We start from the raw sequence: 17,255 nt of genomic DNA, 5'->3' as shown, positions 1-17,255 counted from the left end.
CAATGCTACTGTATTTACTCTGCAAATTATGAATACTAACACTGTTAAGTACCACTAAAGTCTGTTTGGGTCACAAGTAGCACTTGTACCATAGTTTGACACTAATGCACCACAAGGCATTCTCTGGTGTTATGGAATTAGTATGAACATTTTCCACAGCACTAGGAACTATTTAATAATAATAATAATAATAATAATAATAAACATCATGTAAAATTTTATTTTTAGAAGTTTTTAAAATTACCATTAAAAGAGTATTTTATCAGTTCTTTTGGAAGTCTCCCTTTATGAGAACATAAATTAATAACTTGTATCCAGTGTTACTGTAGAACAAGAGTCACAGAAAATTAAAACATCATTCTTTATTCAACAAATGAAGATAAACATGGGCATCAAATCATACACAAACTCATGATAAAAATAGAGCATGTCAGCCATGGCTTTATGATCACAACAGTAGGAATGAGCACACTGGTTCGTTTTTGGAGACATTTCTGAGACACAAGGCACATCTTCAAAAGCTTATCGGTGCATGATGTAACTATTTTCTTGTGAGTAATAAGCTAATTGTATGTTCATAACTAAAAGTTGAAAGCGGATTAAATTTGACTCATTATAGCTCTGAACATTGTTCAACGGGTGGGTTCATTGATCCAGTTGGACCACTGACACCCTTACAATCAATCCAAAAGTTCCCAAAAGTTTAACGCAGTTAATGTAGCAACAAGTGCTAAAAAAGAAAAAAATGTATAACTCCTAGTAGAAACTAAAAATGGTAGTAAAGGCCCATTTTTGAAGCAAAAACTTGATTGAACCTTTTTAAAGGCCCTGTAAAACTCATCTAATGACAGAGCTTCCAGCTTGCTGTTCAGATTGTTTAGTCTAAAGGTTAGGATAAGATTTATTGAAAAAAATGAGAGGCTTTTCCACTTCCAAAGTTTTATTTATTGGCATATTAGTGCTCTTCTGATATCTATAAATATCTACTGAGAAACTGATTTATTTCAAGTTTATTTGATGAGGAATGTTAAAAAGTAACCATTGTCCTGTTAACAGCCCAGTCCCTGATTAGGCTGCAAGAAGTTAACCTTTAAAACTAATAGTACAAATAAACCTGATTAAAACTAAAATTAAAATAAGACTTCAATACTATCTGGTATATATTTAAATATAACAAAAAAGAATCAAGAATTACTGTTGTTTATTTATAAATCAGTGAAAAACTTAGCACCACGACACATTAAAGATCTGCTGGTGTATCAGCAGATCTTCCAGACCTTTCAGGTCTTCTGGTTCTGATTCTGATCTACATCCAGAACCAGAACCAAACATGGAGAAGCAGCATTCAGCTTCTATGCACCACAAAGTTCTTATCATGTTAAGCACTTTGAATTGCCTTGGTGCTGAAATGTGCTGTACAAACAAACTTGATTGTTAGATTTAACGAGGTGCTTAGCTGCATCTCTGCTGTCTGTGTCCCAGTCAAAGGTTAATATTTTCCATTTCTATTGATTGAAGTTTGCAGGAATGTAAGAGCTTTTATCAATCAAACACTACCACGCCGGTGCGTTCAGGTCCAGGTGCTTTCAGTTAACAGTGAAAATGTGAAGGTCTTTAAAACGCAAACATGAAGAGCTATTTTCTAACATCAATGTTTCAAAAGAATGCAGCAGAAAATGCTTTTAAGCAAATGTTCCAGTTCACAGGAGCCTGTGTTATCCTTCCTGAAGACGTTACTGATCATAGAACACACTTCAGACAATTAATCTGTACAAAGGATATCAGACTTCACATCACAGTTAAACTGTCACTGAATGACATGAAGCAGAATCAGCCGAAGTAGCTCTGGGTAACAACACATTATTTAATGAGTTTCTTAAATTTGTTGTATGGGGCAGACACAATATAAGGCAGAGGTTCTCAACGTTGTCAGTATTTCCATCTGGACTTGTGAATCCTAAAATGTCTGAACTGTTCTGGGAACCATTGCTGATGTCAGTTTTCTTCTCAACTGCAGAGGATTCAGCAACTGGTCCTGCTGAATTCAGGGGGGATTCTTTATGTGTAGATGAGGATTTTTATGAACGAGTTATGTGTTTTATTCTAAGTCCCAATCTTTAAAGAAATTGTTAACATAGAGTCCTCCTCTATGTTGGTTATTCATCAAGCTGGGGGGTGCAGGCGCTTCGTCACAGGGAACAGAAGTAGCTATGTGTGGGGAAAGCTGCAGCTCCAGCCACAGCTATTCCCAGACTGTCTCCCACACTGGACGTTGCCATGGCAAACTCTCTGTATCTGCTCTCAGTCTGTGGAAGAAAGGACATTAGTCAGGAAACGCTTAGAGGTGTGTTTATGTGAAGATGCAGACAAATGTTTGGCCATCCTGGTAAAGATGTGGATCAAATGTAAACATCTTTTAATGCAGAAGAATCATCTCAAACTCATTTTGTTTTTTTTAGAAAAATTCACTCTTTAATTAGAGTAAATTTACTACGAGGGACAGATGAGAGGGAATAATTAAATACTTAAGGGGAAATTCCCCACTGACATCTTTAGCAACACCCCTGCAGATGATGTACTGCACAGCCTCCATCCTCTACTGGACACAGTTTAATCGTCTCTATCATTTCACAATAATGAAGCAAACAGAGAGAAGGATGTTTGATCAGTTTATATTCATGTATCAATATATTTTGAGTTGCTGAACGATGCAAAGATAATCATATCTATTAATAAACAGAACCTGACTCTATTGTTTCATCACTAGGACCAATTGGAATGGATGGATTATGGTTTGACTTTTTTTTATAAAGTGCCTAGAGATGACTCGTGTTATGAATTAGAGCTACATTGATAAACTGGACTGAATTGATGTTTTTTAGTTCACTGCTAGAGTAAACCAGATTTGTATTCAGATCCTCCTGGTGTATCAGGGAATTCAAGATGCCATGCTATCAAACAAGCTCCCACAGTGCTGGCAGCTAAACAGGCCCACAGCATCACTGCTCCTCCTCCGTACATAGTGTGTATTGGCAGATGTTTAAAACAAACACACCTGCAGTGGCTCAATATGAGTCTCATCTGGCCAAATCAAGCACTACCAGTTAAGGTCAGAGTTGACCAGGTCTGTACCCCAACAATTGTGACTGTGGTAATGTTTTTATTAAAAAGTATTTCCTAACATGTCTTTTCCACCCAACTGAATTTTGGCGAAATATTCTCATCGATTTGTCTTTCATCTTCTACAAGATTTATGCTTCTGTGATAAATGATGAATTAATTTTAAGTGTTTTTTTTTTTTTACCCATTTTTACCAAGAGGCAACAAATTTGTCCACAAAAGTAAATATAAACAAAGAAAGTCAAAACAGTAAAAATATGCATTCTTCAACTCAAAAAACAAGCAGACAGACAGACAGACAGACAGACGACCTTACCTCCTTGCTGATGAAGTGGAAGGTGTTTACATAGGCTGCTCCACCCAACAGACCCTCATAGAGAATAATACCAAAGACAATCCAGATGCTGGGCAGAAACTGGAAGAGCACAGCAAAGATGAGGAATACTGCGTTCACCACCTGCAGAGAGAAGGACAGGGAATAAACATTAAGCGCAATCTTTACAAAAGACAGTGAAACTGCAGAACTTGAAGCATTCACACATTCTATGCTAAAATGATCATCGATATAACACCTATTATCTATGACTTGCTTGGAAAGTCTCAGCTGAGCAGCAGCTGCCATGCCTGTTGGCATGAGACATTTCTGATCCTTTGCTGTGTGGTCAGTCACTTCGGCTCTGACTGTCCTCTCTGTACTGTTGCAATCCAGCTAATATACTTTCCTTTTGTCCAGCCAAAAAGATCAGACTTGTTCATATCTTTTTGTAATCTACTTTAACGAGTCAACATGTACACTGATATGTGTGTAGTCCATCTGGAATGACTTCATTATCTCAGGGTAAACCTCGCTGTCAGACTGAGAACTTTTGTTGAATGTTTTCTATTTGAGAATTTACAACATGACCAGCTGCAAGTTGTTGGATCAATTACTAAATATATTTCAGGGCAAGCAGGAAAACCCAGACCTCCATGTCCTTAGCAACACTCTTGAGCTCATTCTGGGATACTCTAAGGCATTCCCAGGTCAGAGTGTAATCTGGGTAATCTGGGTAATCTGGGTCTGCCCTGGTGTCTCTTCACAGTGGGACAAAAACAAAATGCCATCATTCAGGATGACAGTGTAATACGATACAAATAAGCTGTGAAAAAATAGAGCTCCTCTGCCTTCTCCCAGTGCTCCCAACTGCAGAAGTACACAGGTTGCTAAGAAGGAGCCAATCAGAGTCAGAAGGAGGGTCTTCTGGATTTTTGGTTTTCCTGTAATGGTGAGTTGTTTCATTATTCAGTGCAAACACCAGGGTGATTGGCAAGTTTTATTTAGTTGGATTTCGATTGAGAAACGGTTTCAGAGCCCCTGGACTAGTCTGAGGTTGAGTTTTTCTTCTTTCATAACCAGGTAAAAAATTACATAATCATTTATTTTTTTCTGTCCCACTGTAAAAAACACAAAATGCTTTATCCCTACTATCTCAGCAGAAGGTAGTGTTTATTGGTGTATTATGCATCTTTTGTTTTAATTTCCATAGCAACTGAAATATTACAAGTAGAAAACATTCATCAAATATGTTTCCACTAATAAAGAAACGTCTGCTACAGTCAACAATAAATCTGTCATCTAAGTTTAATAACTCATGAAGAATAAACCAACAAATACTGAATTATTGTATTTTTTAGAGAGAGATTCCACCTGGTGTCTTTTTCCACCAGCTGGCCCTTCAGGGAGCCTCCTGCACTTATATAACAGGCATTATTTCTAATTCTGGTAAGCAGATATTACCATATAAGATTCTGCTGTAGTTGATAAACCTTAAGCTGGCTACAAGTGCAGTTACAAGTTACCATGGTCACTGACAGCTGATGCACTTCTAGATTTGTAGTTGGTCCATTTCTCACCTGCAGTAGCGAGAAAATCCAAGTTTTCCTGAACTTTTTCAAACGCAGAGAGGATCGGGACACAAACACACCAACCTGGTATAGGGTCTGGTACCTGAGCAAATACACAAACAACAATCAGAACCTTCCATCTGAATGAAACTGATTCTAAAAATTAAATAAAAAGACGGTTTACTGACCAGCGATACTGTTCCGCATGTGATAAGGAAGAGTTGTGAAAAAACAGGAGCTCCATCTGACAAATACAACAAAAAGAAAATCAAAATTCTTCTCATAAAAATGTTTATAGTAATTTTATTGTTAAAAAGAATAATTTCTCCTTCATGATAGTTGGAGCTCATAATTCCAATCATCTCACACAAAATTACAGCATGCAGTGAGATGAGTGTGAGGCCAGAGGTCACTAAAGAGCTTACCAAGCCTTGGTTGATGAAGTACTCAGCAAAGTAGACCAGTCCCAGAGGAATAACAAACGGTAATAACAAGCCCTGTTCACAGGAACAATATGAACTCTTAGTGTTTGATGACAATGAAGACAATTTTCCAAACGTGTGAGAGATGCACTTACCTTGATGACAGCTAACTTCTCCTGCAGGGTGACCGGCCCCATGGTCCTGTCCTCTGTTACAGTCAATGAGGAGAGAATAATCAGTCACTATACATGCATTCACTGTAGAGATCATCATCATCATCAGTACAGCTGTTACAGTTACATGATAAAATATTCATAATCATTTTACTCAGGTCACACTAAAGCTACAGACTTTAGTGTACTTTATTGGGACTGAATGTGACCAATCAACACACTCAACTGCGTTTAGTGTTGCCTCTGCTCAGACAACACTAAATGTTTTGGCCTATATGTTAAATGTTTGGTGTGAATGAGAAGGCACATTTCAAATCCCCATAATTCCACCGTCTCCACAATGAAGCAAGGTGGCGTTTACTGATGGGATGTTTTTCTTCAACAGGGAAGCTGGTCAGGCCTGATGGAAAGATGGATGGAGCTAAACCCAGAGCATCAAAACATCCAGGTTTGGTTGGATGTGTGAAGGGTTTAATCTAAAGGTGGGACTTGAGTTAATTACAGGGTTAGACTGAATCAAAGTGCCGATCAGTTCCTCATGTTTCAGGAACTCCTGATCATTCCTGGAACTTGTTTGTGGACCGTGGACGCTGACGTTAGCGTTGGGGACGTCTGTGCTGCTGCTATATGTTTAGCACTGAGAAGCTATTTAATAGCTTCACTGATAGGCTAACTCCCTTTAGCACAACTTGAACACACCAATAGTCTTTTCCAGCATCTAATCAGACCAGGCACGTGCGGAGGGGAAGGGCGAGGGGGGCTTGAGCCCCTGCCCTTTTTATCCTTGATGCCCCTAATGCCCTTTTTGAGTTTTTTTTTCCAAACTTTGTTTTTATTATTATTTTTAATCTGTATGTCAGAAGGCCTGCTTGTGTCCCTCAGCAATAATATTTAGCTAAATATAATAATTTAGTAAAAATAAACTAGTCTGGCTGCCCTCAGTCTAATAATGACTCTCAGAGCCTCCATGTTGTTCAGACACCAGGTCAATGGTGAGGAGGAGGAGGATCTGTGTCCTCTAACTATCAAATTATGGGCAAGAATATTTTTGTCATACACTGGTTGTGAATAAAAACGTAGGTCTGATGTTGACGTTAGAAAAACTGTTTCTATTTATATTTTTATAATTGTCCTCGCAATAGTGGGACAAAACCAGCCTCGCCCCTAAACTCAGAAATGCTGCAGAGAAAACTTCTGACTTTAACTTCCTCATTCTGCTAAAGGCCCGGTTCACTACAGGCAGTCTGAGTCGGTCCACCAACAGATAGAAAGAATATCTGTCTTTATATCAGACATCCTGATATAAGACACGATACTGTCACTGTGAGTCGCAACGCAGTTCAAAGCCCCGATACCACCTGGTACCACCTGGTACCACCTGGTACCACCCGGTACCACCTGCTCTCTGTTCGCTCTGCTTCTCCTTAACGTTTCTACCAGGCGGGTTAAAGTCGCTGCTGACGGGATCTGGGCTGGAGGTCAGCAGCTGTAAATAAAAGTTATTGCAGAACCTCAAGTGTTAAAGGAAGATTCGGCCCAATTAGAGTCACAAAATAAACATCAGAGAAAATATTGTAGCAATAATTAGAACCGCAGCAAAAAGCCAAACATGCCACAATGAAATGAATCAAAATGTCTCCAGAGCATCAGGGAACTGGCACCGGGGGATTCCAGGTAGATTCCAGGTAGATTCCAGGTAGATTCCAGAGATGTGCATCGCAGCAGCTGTTCCTCCAGGGCCGGCCCGAGGTAATATAGGGCCTTAGACAGAACCCCCTCCCCTGGAACCCGTCCTACTAAGAACCTCAGCATCACTAATATGTTTAAATATAGATAAGGTGAAGTCTGTGAGAGGGAGACCAGGTTTATTGGCCGAGTTTAAAATCAATCACTGATTATTGGTTATTTGCTGTGATGTATTTGTGAACAAACCCAACTCAAACACAAAGATTACACCATATTGTAGCCATGGTAACACAACAATCAAACTATCAAGATGATTCTTTAAACTTTTACAAAGTAAACGTCCTAATTAAATCCTAAATGTACTATTTATTTTTCTCAGCTGAATGCATTAAATTAAATGTAATAACATTGTTATTCTCTATAAATGATGTTACAGGTTTAGATCTATGATCTGTGTTACAATTAAACCATTTAGGGGTCCCTGAATGTCTGGAGGCCCCTGAATGGCCCCTACCAGCAGCTACTGAGTTTTCTTTGCCTTGATATCTCAGTCTTATAATTCTAGATCTCAGGGGTTTAACATCAAACTATTATATAGAGTTAACCCCTTTGAGCTTTTGGATCTATAAATCAGTCTGCAGCCAGGTTGTTCTAGAGCAGTGGTTCTCAAACGTTTTTCAGTGATGTACCCCCTTAAAAATATATTTTTAGTCAAGTACCCCCTGACAAAACATTTTTGGAATAAAAAAGAGGTACAGTGCTGTAAAATCACTGTCTGATTTATTAAAGCCAAACAACTTATATCAGTGAACCTGACAAATACATCCATATTGCAAACATTGCTTGGTTAAACAAAAAAGAAAAACAGAAGACGGTGACCACCAGGAAGGTATAAAACCAGTCAAAACTGAAATATGCAAAACGTTGCTAATTTATATTGGTCTCTGTAATGGTACAAAATTAAATATATACATAAATAATAATTCAGTGCATGAACACACATTTATATTTTATCGAACTTTTTACAAACTAATTTTTCCCAAGACTTATTATGAGGAGCCTACTGATTTTTTAAAGATATTTTGAAAAGCTTCACGTACCTCCTGCAGTACCTCCACGTACCCCCAGGGGTACGCGTACCCCCATTTGAGAACCACTGTTCTAGAGGTTAAATAGATATTATTAGGGCTTAATTAGTAAAATGGCAGCAATTTTGCTTATTTCATAACTTTATAACCAGCGACCTTCTCTCCTCTGATCTGTTTAACAGCTACAGTCTCAGATCAGCTCAGCCCTCCTGGACTGTCAGCAGCAGAAACAGAAACTTTTTACCTGTTGGGGAAAATATAGACTATATTTGCTTCGCGTTTCCCCGCATGATGGCAATGATATAGTAGGATCCAATTAGATTCTTAATTAATATGGGTTGTTGCTATGTTGTTGTATGGAGTTTTTGTTCAATGTGCCCCTTTCTTAAATTTGAGCCCCTGCCCCTCCATAGGTCTCTGCACGGCCCTGAATCAGATCAATCAATCAATCAAATTTTATTTGTATAGCACATTTCAGCAGCAAGGCATTTCAAAGTGCTTTACATCATATCAACACAGAAACACAATGCAACATAGAATCAACAATCAAAACACGACATTAATTCAGGTTCCAGCAATAAATTTGTAATTGATTATGTTTCAAATACAATCCTAAACAGGTGGGATTTTAGTTGAGTTTGCATCCATAGCAGGTTTACCTGTTACACTCCTACTGTGTTATATGGAAGAAAATACCTGTTGCTATTTTTATTCCCACTCACGCTCACAATCACACAGTTTAAAACGATGTAGACAACATTTTAATGGGCTTCTGGCACAAGGCTCCGTACACCTCTTTCATGGAATTTCGAGCAGAGACCCCATCGTCCCTCACTTATTTTTTTGTGCACTTCTGTGGTACCTGTTAGTGTCTAGAATTTACAGATCTGTTTTAGAAGCAGAAATGAACCTGAAGCAGCTTTGTCCTCCATCATTTTGTTTCACATCAGATTTTCAGGCGTCCCAGAAACACAGAACAAATATTCCGGCTCGGGTCTTTGGTATTCTCATCATAATACAGGTATGATAGTCAAGTATTCATTCTTTTTCTCTCTGCCTTCTTAAATCCAAACATAAGTAGTTTAGACTTCAACACATATACTTCTGGATTTTGATAACTGCTGTGTGTAAATGATTTACATTAATTATTATCATTATTATTATTATTATTATTATTCAAGATTATTTACTTGATGTTTGTTCTGTTGCTGAATTGAACTGAGATGAATCAGATCATTTAAAGTCCTAGAATGCTTCGTTAAATGACTCTTTAAGTTAGTAAAGATGTTCCATCAACCTCCCCCACTTATTGGTGACTTGCTTATTTTGTAGAGAATTAAACTGATATACAAATATGAACAGAATTTTTCCAGCAAATCAAGCTTACATCTAGATTCTTATCACTTGCTCTGAAAAATTAAAGCTAAATTAGTGGACAGCAACCACATTACATGATAACAAGCACGTCTTATGAAGAGGAAATGTTCATTTAGAGATTAATTACTTTCTAATCAAACCAAATATCAACACATTTCCTCAAATAGAGAAACTGACATTTCAGTCAGATCAGATAAAACCAATGGAAAACGTGACACTGGCCAACTCATATTGATGGACAAACTCTGATATCACATTAACTGATTGACCAATTACAAAATCAAGCATTCTGGAAATTCTATGTTAATGTTAGACATTCTGGATGTTGTTGGATGTTGCTGGATGTTTTACCTGGAGCTGATGTCTCCAGGTCATTTTCTGATTCGTCCATCAGTCGCTGTCGTTCCTCTGAGTCCACAGGTGGACACTCTGTCTCCGACCTGCTCCACTGAGGTAGAGAAGGTTCAGGAACCAGCAGAACGAAATAGCTGGTGATGGAGGAAGAACACATACAAATGATGATTATGTTAGATATTGATTCTCCTTTGTAATGTGTTCCTACATGACATGAGTTTTAAGGGCACACCCTTTTTCAGCCTACTGTCCCACAATAAAGCCCAATAAATCACTGAAAGTGTTTCACTAGATTCTTTAACATATACCTGCTTTGCAAAAGTTTCCATACCAACAGACTTTCAGAGTGTTTATTTCATTGAGATTTATTTTAGTAAACCAACACAAAGTAGTCCAGAATCATAAAGAGCAAGAACATATTTGTAAATTAGAAAAGTGTGCCTTTGTTTTCCTGCATTCATTCTGTTAATAGCTCACAGCACAGCTGCGTCTCTATCAGTTCTCCAAGCTTCTGAGCTCCCTCCTCACAGAGCAGCTCTCCAATGCAACTCCTTCAGACTAGCCAGGAGCAATTAGCAAACACCTGATGGAACTGCACAGCTACTGAACTCATAGTATTCAACTTCTGTGCACCACAAATCTGGAACAAACTTCCAGAAAATTGCAAAACAGCTGAAACACTGAGTTCCTTTAAATCTAGCCTAAAACCCACCTGTTTAGAGCTGCTTTTGAACCATAATAATTGGATATTTGATGTGCATTGATCATTTTGATGATGGCACTCATCAAAATGTAATCTTTGTTTCTGGTTTCTCAATTGTTGACTATATCTTGTTTTTATGTCTTTTTATTTATGTGTTTCTATGAGGTAAAAACTTTGAACTTGATTCAAACAGCTTTGAACAGCTTTATTGCTGAAATGTGCTGTACGGCTAAACTTGTTTGATTATACAAGCTAATTCTCAGAGCAACGCTGTGAGGAGCCATGCTGTGATGACTTCCTGAAGGCAGAGTTTCAAGTGAAGGAGCTTTTGAAAAGACAGAGGTCTTTTGCAAGGAGTTAAATTAGTGAGTAAATTTTCTTTAAGTCATATATGATATATACAGCATTTTTATAACAACTGAAGGTAACAGTTACTTGATTGAGTGATACTGCCCCTTTAAGTATGTTGCAATAAGCAATTAATCACATGATAAATTAAAATGAGCTCTGTCATTTCTATTGCGATGATTAACATTTTTTCAAGAGTAATTTTGTTTACATAAACACAATAATCCATTTTATTTATTGTTTCATTTTGAAGTTGTTCTTATTTCTGTTTTTTTATTGATTGTTTTTGGTTGTTTGATCTTGGATACTTAAACATTAAACCAGATAACAACTAAAACTAAAACTGTCATGTTGACAGAACCATGCTCTTCAATATCTAGAATTAACAGCATGAGAACTTAAACATTTTTTCTAAGCTCAGCTTAAGTGGCTTGTGACCAAACTGAAACTGCATCATCAGTTTGAAAAGGGAGAGGCTGTCAGCATGTTTCTATCACTTCCTGAAAGCAGCTCGTTACAGAAGTAACATGTTTTTAACAGCATTTCAACACTTACCTAACTAGCATGGCAATCGGAACAATTAGCATGATGAGCAGTGTGGTCCGGGGGGAGAGATGTGCTTGGATGAGGCCTGCATAGAGGAGGGAACCAGCAACACCAGCAGCACCAGTGCCAGAACCCCAGCCTTCCAGAACATTCCTGAGGATGAAGCCAGCAGAGTTACTAACCCCAAACCACACAGTGTAACGGATTACACTTAATATTATATACTGGAAAACGGAAAAGTATTCACACTCCTAGAACCCTTCCACCTTTCGCCCAAATATTTAAACCTAAGAACTACACAATATTAGAAAAATATGAAATATGCAATAATATTGTGGAATATTGTGATAATAGTACAAGTTGGAATAAATTAAATACTTAACAATATTAAGGATAAATTTGCTACATTGGAACTTATTAAACAAACCTGTTTCCATCTCGCCTTTAAAGAATTAACTTTTTTTTTTTTTTTTGGAAAAGCCAGAAAGCATCTCAAGTGAGCATGATTTTTTATTTTTTGTGAAACTGAGAAATTTATTTCAAATTTTGACATTTACATCAACCTTTTCTAATGTGATACTTCAAAATGTGCATAAAAAGCATTGATAGAAACATAATATAAAGGTAAAATGAAGCCACATAGTTCTGTTCTTTGTGACTGGGAGAATGCCTGGACATTTTAATCCAGCAGCCACAGTCCAGTGCATACAGCGGTAAAGCTAACTGACCAAGCCTGACCAAACCTGCCCGTCTTCTAATGACGAAGTGAGCGAAGGTCCACTTGGGTTGAGACCCAAATGGAAGAACAAAAACATGCAGAAAGAAAATTTGGCATAATAAGTCTCCTTAAAGTATTTATTCACATGTCATGAGTCACATTAATATGACATTCACCAACGTTATCACATGTTTTTCTGCAGGTTGTAGAACAGACACTTGGTTATGTGTTTGATTCAGTTTAAGCACCTTATAAAACTCAAAAGAAACTAAGACATAGATGTTGGTTTTACCTGTTGAAGAAAACACTGAGTGACAGGAATGATAGTTCCCCCAGCCCAGAGCTTATACTGGCAAAGATCACTCCTGTAACAACACAGAGTGAGTCTGGTGTGAATGCAGGAACTTTTAGTACACATGTAAAGAAACCAAAAAGTTTATACAGAAACATCCCCACCTTAGCATTACTGTACAATTTCTTAATGTGCAGAAAGATGTTCTCTTAAGTGTCGTATTTATTTTGAATTTACAAAAACTACCAAAAAAATCTAATCTTTTGTCACCACAGACAAATGTTAGCCTGAAATGTTAGCCTAAACCGTAACACATAACCAACAGACAGTAGGAAGGAGCAAAGTGTTGGTTTGTGCTCTACGCTGTGCATAGAGGCGCCACTAAAACGACCACCGAATTTTTTTTCCAGTCAGAATTTTCTGTATTTAAACAGATGTTTGTGCTTTGAAAACACACATCAATGTGTCTGCATACATCCCAGAAAGTACCTAGCTGCATCCTGCAGGCCACAGGCAGTACTGTCTTGTTGCCAGCTTGTGCCTGTGTGGACATTCACAGTATTCTGAATGTCAGTAAGTCAAGGAGAAGCAGACAGTTGGTGTCTCCACCATCAGTCATAGCACGTCTGGAGTGAGCAGAGGAGTATAAACACTTGGGGATCATTTTTGATTATCTCCTCCAACACAGAACATAAAGTGAAACAAAGTGTCAACAACAGCAACAGCTCCTAGGGAAGCTCAATTCCTGTAGAGTCAGGAAAACATTTTTACTGACATTCTGCTGCGCTGTGAGGAACTTATCTATGTGAGCAGCTATTCTCCCGGCCTGTTGACCTTTGCCACATGCCTTCCCCTTCGTTCATAACCCACCTTCCTGTCAGACTACTATCATTAAAGGCCACTAGAGCCAGAAAAAAAACTTGGAAAACCATTTCAGTATAATGTGTTTCTTCGTTGGTCTGATGTAATATTATAATTGTAAATGTAAAGTTTCATTAACTGCAAGTCGAAAATGATCATAGCTAATAGAAATAATGGCTTTTAAACATTCATCTCTATGTAATTACTCTATATGATGTGTTTTACTTGGAGATAAAGTTCCTGAAATAAATGGACATTTCAATGATATTCCTTTTTATTATTTGAATGGATCACATTGTAGGCATATATGTACACTGAGTTATGACCTTGCATAATTATGTATGTGTATTTACGTACATATACTGTATGTGCATGTGTGTATAAATCTTCCTTTACTGTTGCAGTTATTTAAAATGTAATTACTGACACATTTCATGGTGATCCTTGTTTGCTTGTTTTTTGCTTTTATGTGTTAATTTTTTTAAACGATTCTGTTTATGTTTGTGCTGCTTTGTTGTATCTTTAAATTTTCCCCTGGGGACAAATAAAGTTTTACTGAACTGAATTGAGTAATGTAGCAGTGTTTCATGATAAAATGGTAAATGGCTTGAGTAACACTTTATTTGAAGGGGTGGGCATAAGACTGACATTACACTGTCATAAACATAATGTAACATCTGTCATAAACATAAAGAAGTCTTCATGAATGATTACAAGTGTTGTTGTGAATTGTCATTAAGGAAATAATGACACAAAATTGACACTTTTAATTCACATTTAATGCAAGTTTTACTGCAACTTTGCATAAAAATATAGTTATTTACCAAATAATGCTAAGTTGACACTTTTAATGCAACTATTAATGCACATTTGCATTAAAAGTGTCAAAATTTTACATGCACTTCAAAGACATTATCTTTGTTGTTTCCTGGACTCGTGTAGCAGCAACACGCTGCTGTGTTAAAACTCTCAGTTGGATCATATCAGATTGCCTCCTTTGATAAAAAATGTCCACAGAAGGATGTATTAATAACTGCACTTATCATGATGAGCTGCCTCAGGCTCATTTCAGCATGAAGCTGTGATATCATATCTCTATGCATGCAAAGAAGATAAGGTGCAAACTAAACTGAAATGACTTAAATCTATCATCTGACTTCTCCATCATTATCAGCTTCACCACATATATCGAGAAGAGTTGGACGATCAATAATTACCAATAATACTTAGCCACACAGTGGAGGAAAAGGAAACAAGCAGGAAACTTGCTGCTGCCATGGCGACACAAAACAGCACCCGAAAACTAGAAATAATAAAAGAATTTGCTTTTAGAGTTTTGGAAAAGAATGCATCCTCAAATTAATTTTCAGAAAAATATAAACAATTCACAAACTGTTTTACTTGGAATACTGTGAATAAAAATTAAGTAATGAAAAAAAAACACTAAAACTTTCAATGTTCTTCTCATCAGATTTGTTTCTTAAACATGTCAAGCTTGATCAAATATACTGACGGAATTTGAAGTAATAGTGATGAACTCACCCATAGGGTACTTTGTGGATCACAAAGGGAGCCGAAATCTTGATGAAGAGTGTTGGAAGAATGTCAGCCAGCAGCACAGCCTGCAAACACACATTACAACTGCTTACCTTCATTCATTCTGATCTAACAGAACTAATTATGAAAAGTTTTTCTTCCCATGTTAAATATCTGATCTCAGCTGAAGCTCCATCAGCAAAACAGTTCCAAAATAAGTCTTCCCCTTGATATAAAGCATATGATCCTTTACGATTACATCTGGACATCTCATATCCATAGCCCCAATTAAATAATCTCAATAAGCAAACAAAAGCCCTTTAAGTTAGTGAGATCAGGTTATTTCCAGGATGCATAGAATACTCAGGAGGAAAACCCAAAAACAAATTATGCAATGAGGAAATGGGAAACCTTTGTGCTCGACCGAATTCCTATAAAAGGAAAAAAAAATGGCAATATGAGGTCATATTACTATTCATATTGAAAAATGCCTAAACATTATGACAGCAGCTGCCTCTTATTGTGTGGTAAAGTGATGTTCCCAGTTGTCCACATCATCATCTGAATGGACCTTCCCATGAACACTTGAGTAAATTCATTTTTCATCTCTTTTTATGGGGTTTAAAGGAATGGAGCTAAACGCTTTGCTGTCTGATGCATCAGAACAGCCTGGAAATGATTTCCAAGGATAATGGTGGATGTTACTGGTCTGGTCTGGTCAGAGGCAACCAGAGAGAGAGTCTCCTCTTACCCCTGTGCTGACAGGACTGCAGTCGTACCGACTGCTGTTGCTACGGTTTCCAGCTCGGAGACCCACAGCCAGCTGATCTGAGGCCTAGAATGTAAGGTTCACAAATGATCTTATGAAACGCCTTTCTAACCATTGATAACATACTGTTTATCCAATATGTGCTTTTAATCACAAATCACAATATTTGCTTCTTACAGTCACTGTTGAGTTTTTTGATTCTTGCTTTTCCAGGATGTCATGAGCCGCACTCAGCATGACCACATAAGCAAAGTTGTTGCAGAGTCCAAGGAGCCTGAAGAAGGAAAGAGACAAAAGAAGCACTTTTCATTATATATATATATTATATATATATATATATGTATGTGTGTGGGGGGGAACTGCACTTTGTAATTGCAGTTAAAGTTTCTTTAACTAATCTGTGCTGAATGCACAGCAGACGTTTTTAATTTTAGTCTATCACATAAAATACATTACGCTGCAGTAATATGGTAATAACCATATCACATGTTATGACAATGTTACTTTTGCAAGACTCTTAAGCACAATAAATGACTGAAACTGTCTAGTTTCAATTCTTTATGAATAAGGAGGAAGTGACATTAGAATCACCTGATATACAGGAGGAGGAAGGCGCAGCTTCACTGGCTGGACTTTAGTTCTCAGACTTTCTTTTTACGTTTTTGTCCCTTTCAATATTATTAAACATATTAATCAGCCAGCCATGCTAATATTACAAAAAAAAAAAAACATTCACTTTGCAGAAGCAGTGGCTCTTGTCTCTGCAGACATATTTTAGGATTTTATAAGTGAATACTCACCAAAAGCCGCACCAGTTGCGCCATTTAACGCAACAACCTGGAGACGACAGAGAAGACAAAGTGAAACAAGGTCTAATCCAAAGTTGGGTGAAACTGTCAGCTGGGTGACCCACCATTAGTACCAAGCTGCTCGGGTTGGTCCGCATTAATGCTGGCTGAGCGCTCCATGGTCCTAACCATGAAAACATCCACCGAAACAAGCTACCAAAACGTCCCAGAGTCAACGTTCACCAACATTCTCAGTTTCAAAAAAACAACAGAAGACTGACTTTGTCTACTGTTTACCCAAAAAACGTCACAAGTTGTGTGTTTCATTTGAAAATGCTCCCCTAGAAACACACCAGGGCCTTCCGTTCCTATGTCAGTGGCTGGAACGCCGCAGCGCTGGCCCACGTGACTAATACAGAACACCGGCATTAATGTCAGATTAATTTGGGGCTGTAATTATAACATTTCCGGAGTGGATTAATGTTACAATACAATAAATACATCTACGAAGCACTATGGAAAGAATTGAGTTACGACATTTATAATGTGATTTTAAACTGGTTTAAATGTGTTGTATTCATGTCCCTGAC

At 37.6% G+C, this 17,255-nt stretch overlaps 1 protein-coding gene across 2 annotated transcripts; it reads right to left on the bottom strand.

Annotated features, from left to right (window-relative positions):
* Positions 1-347: 347 nt before the first annotated feature.
* Positions 348-17,027, bottom strand: cln3 (CLN3 lysosomal/endosomal transmembrane protein, battenin). Of its 2 annotated transcripts, none has more exons than XM_028022108.1 (15): positions 16,791-17,027; positions 16,678-16,714; positions 16,055-16,151; positions 15,860-15,943; positions 15,115-15,194; positions 14,790-14,875; positions 12,712-12,784; positions 11,711-11,854; positions 10,102-10,238; positions 5,582-5,634; positions 5,430-5,501; positions 5,193-5,248; positions 5,089-5,107; positions 3,437-3,577; positions 348-2,306 (listed from the first exon to the last, which is right to left on the bottom strand). In XM_028022108.1, the coding sequence occupies exons 1-15, from the start codon at positions 16,855-16,857 to the stop codon at positions 2,190-2,192; spliced, it is 1,263 nt and encodes a 420-aa protein (XP_027877909.1). In that variant the 5' UTR covers positions 16,858-17,027; the 3' UTR covers positions 348-2,189. The 2 variants fall into 2 exon arrangements, with proteins under 2 accessions (XP_027877909.1, XP_027877908.1); XM_028022107.1 differs by having other exon boundaries at positions 5,014-5,107; positions 16,791-17,026.
* Positions 17,028-17,255: the final 228 nt, after the last annotated feature.

This window comes from Xiphophorus couchianus, chromosome 7 (genome assembly GCF_001444195.1).
Source record: "Xiphophorus couchianus chromosome 7, X_couchianus-1.0, whole genome shotgun sequence".
NCBI classification, from domain to species: domain Eukaryota; kingdom Metazoa; phylum Chordata; class Actinopteri; order Cyprinodontiformes; family Poeciliidae; genus Xiphophorus; species Xiphophorus couchianus.
The sequence above is the reverse complement of the archived record's forward strand: the minus strand, read 5'-3'. Positions and strand labels throughout refer to the sequence as shown.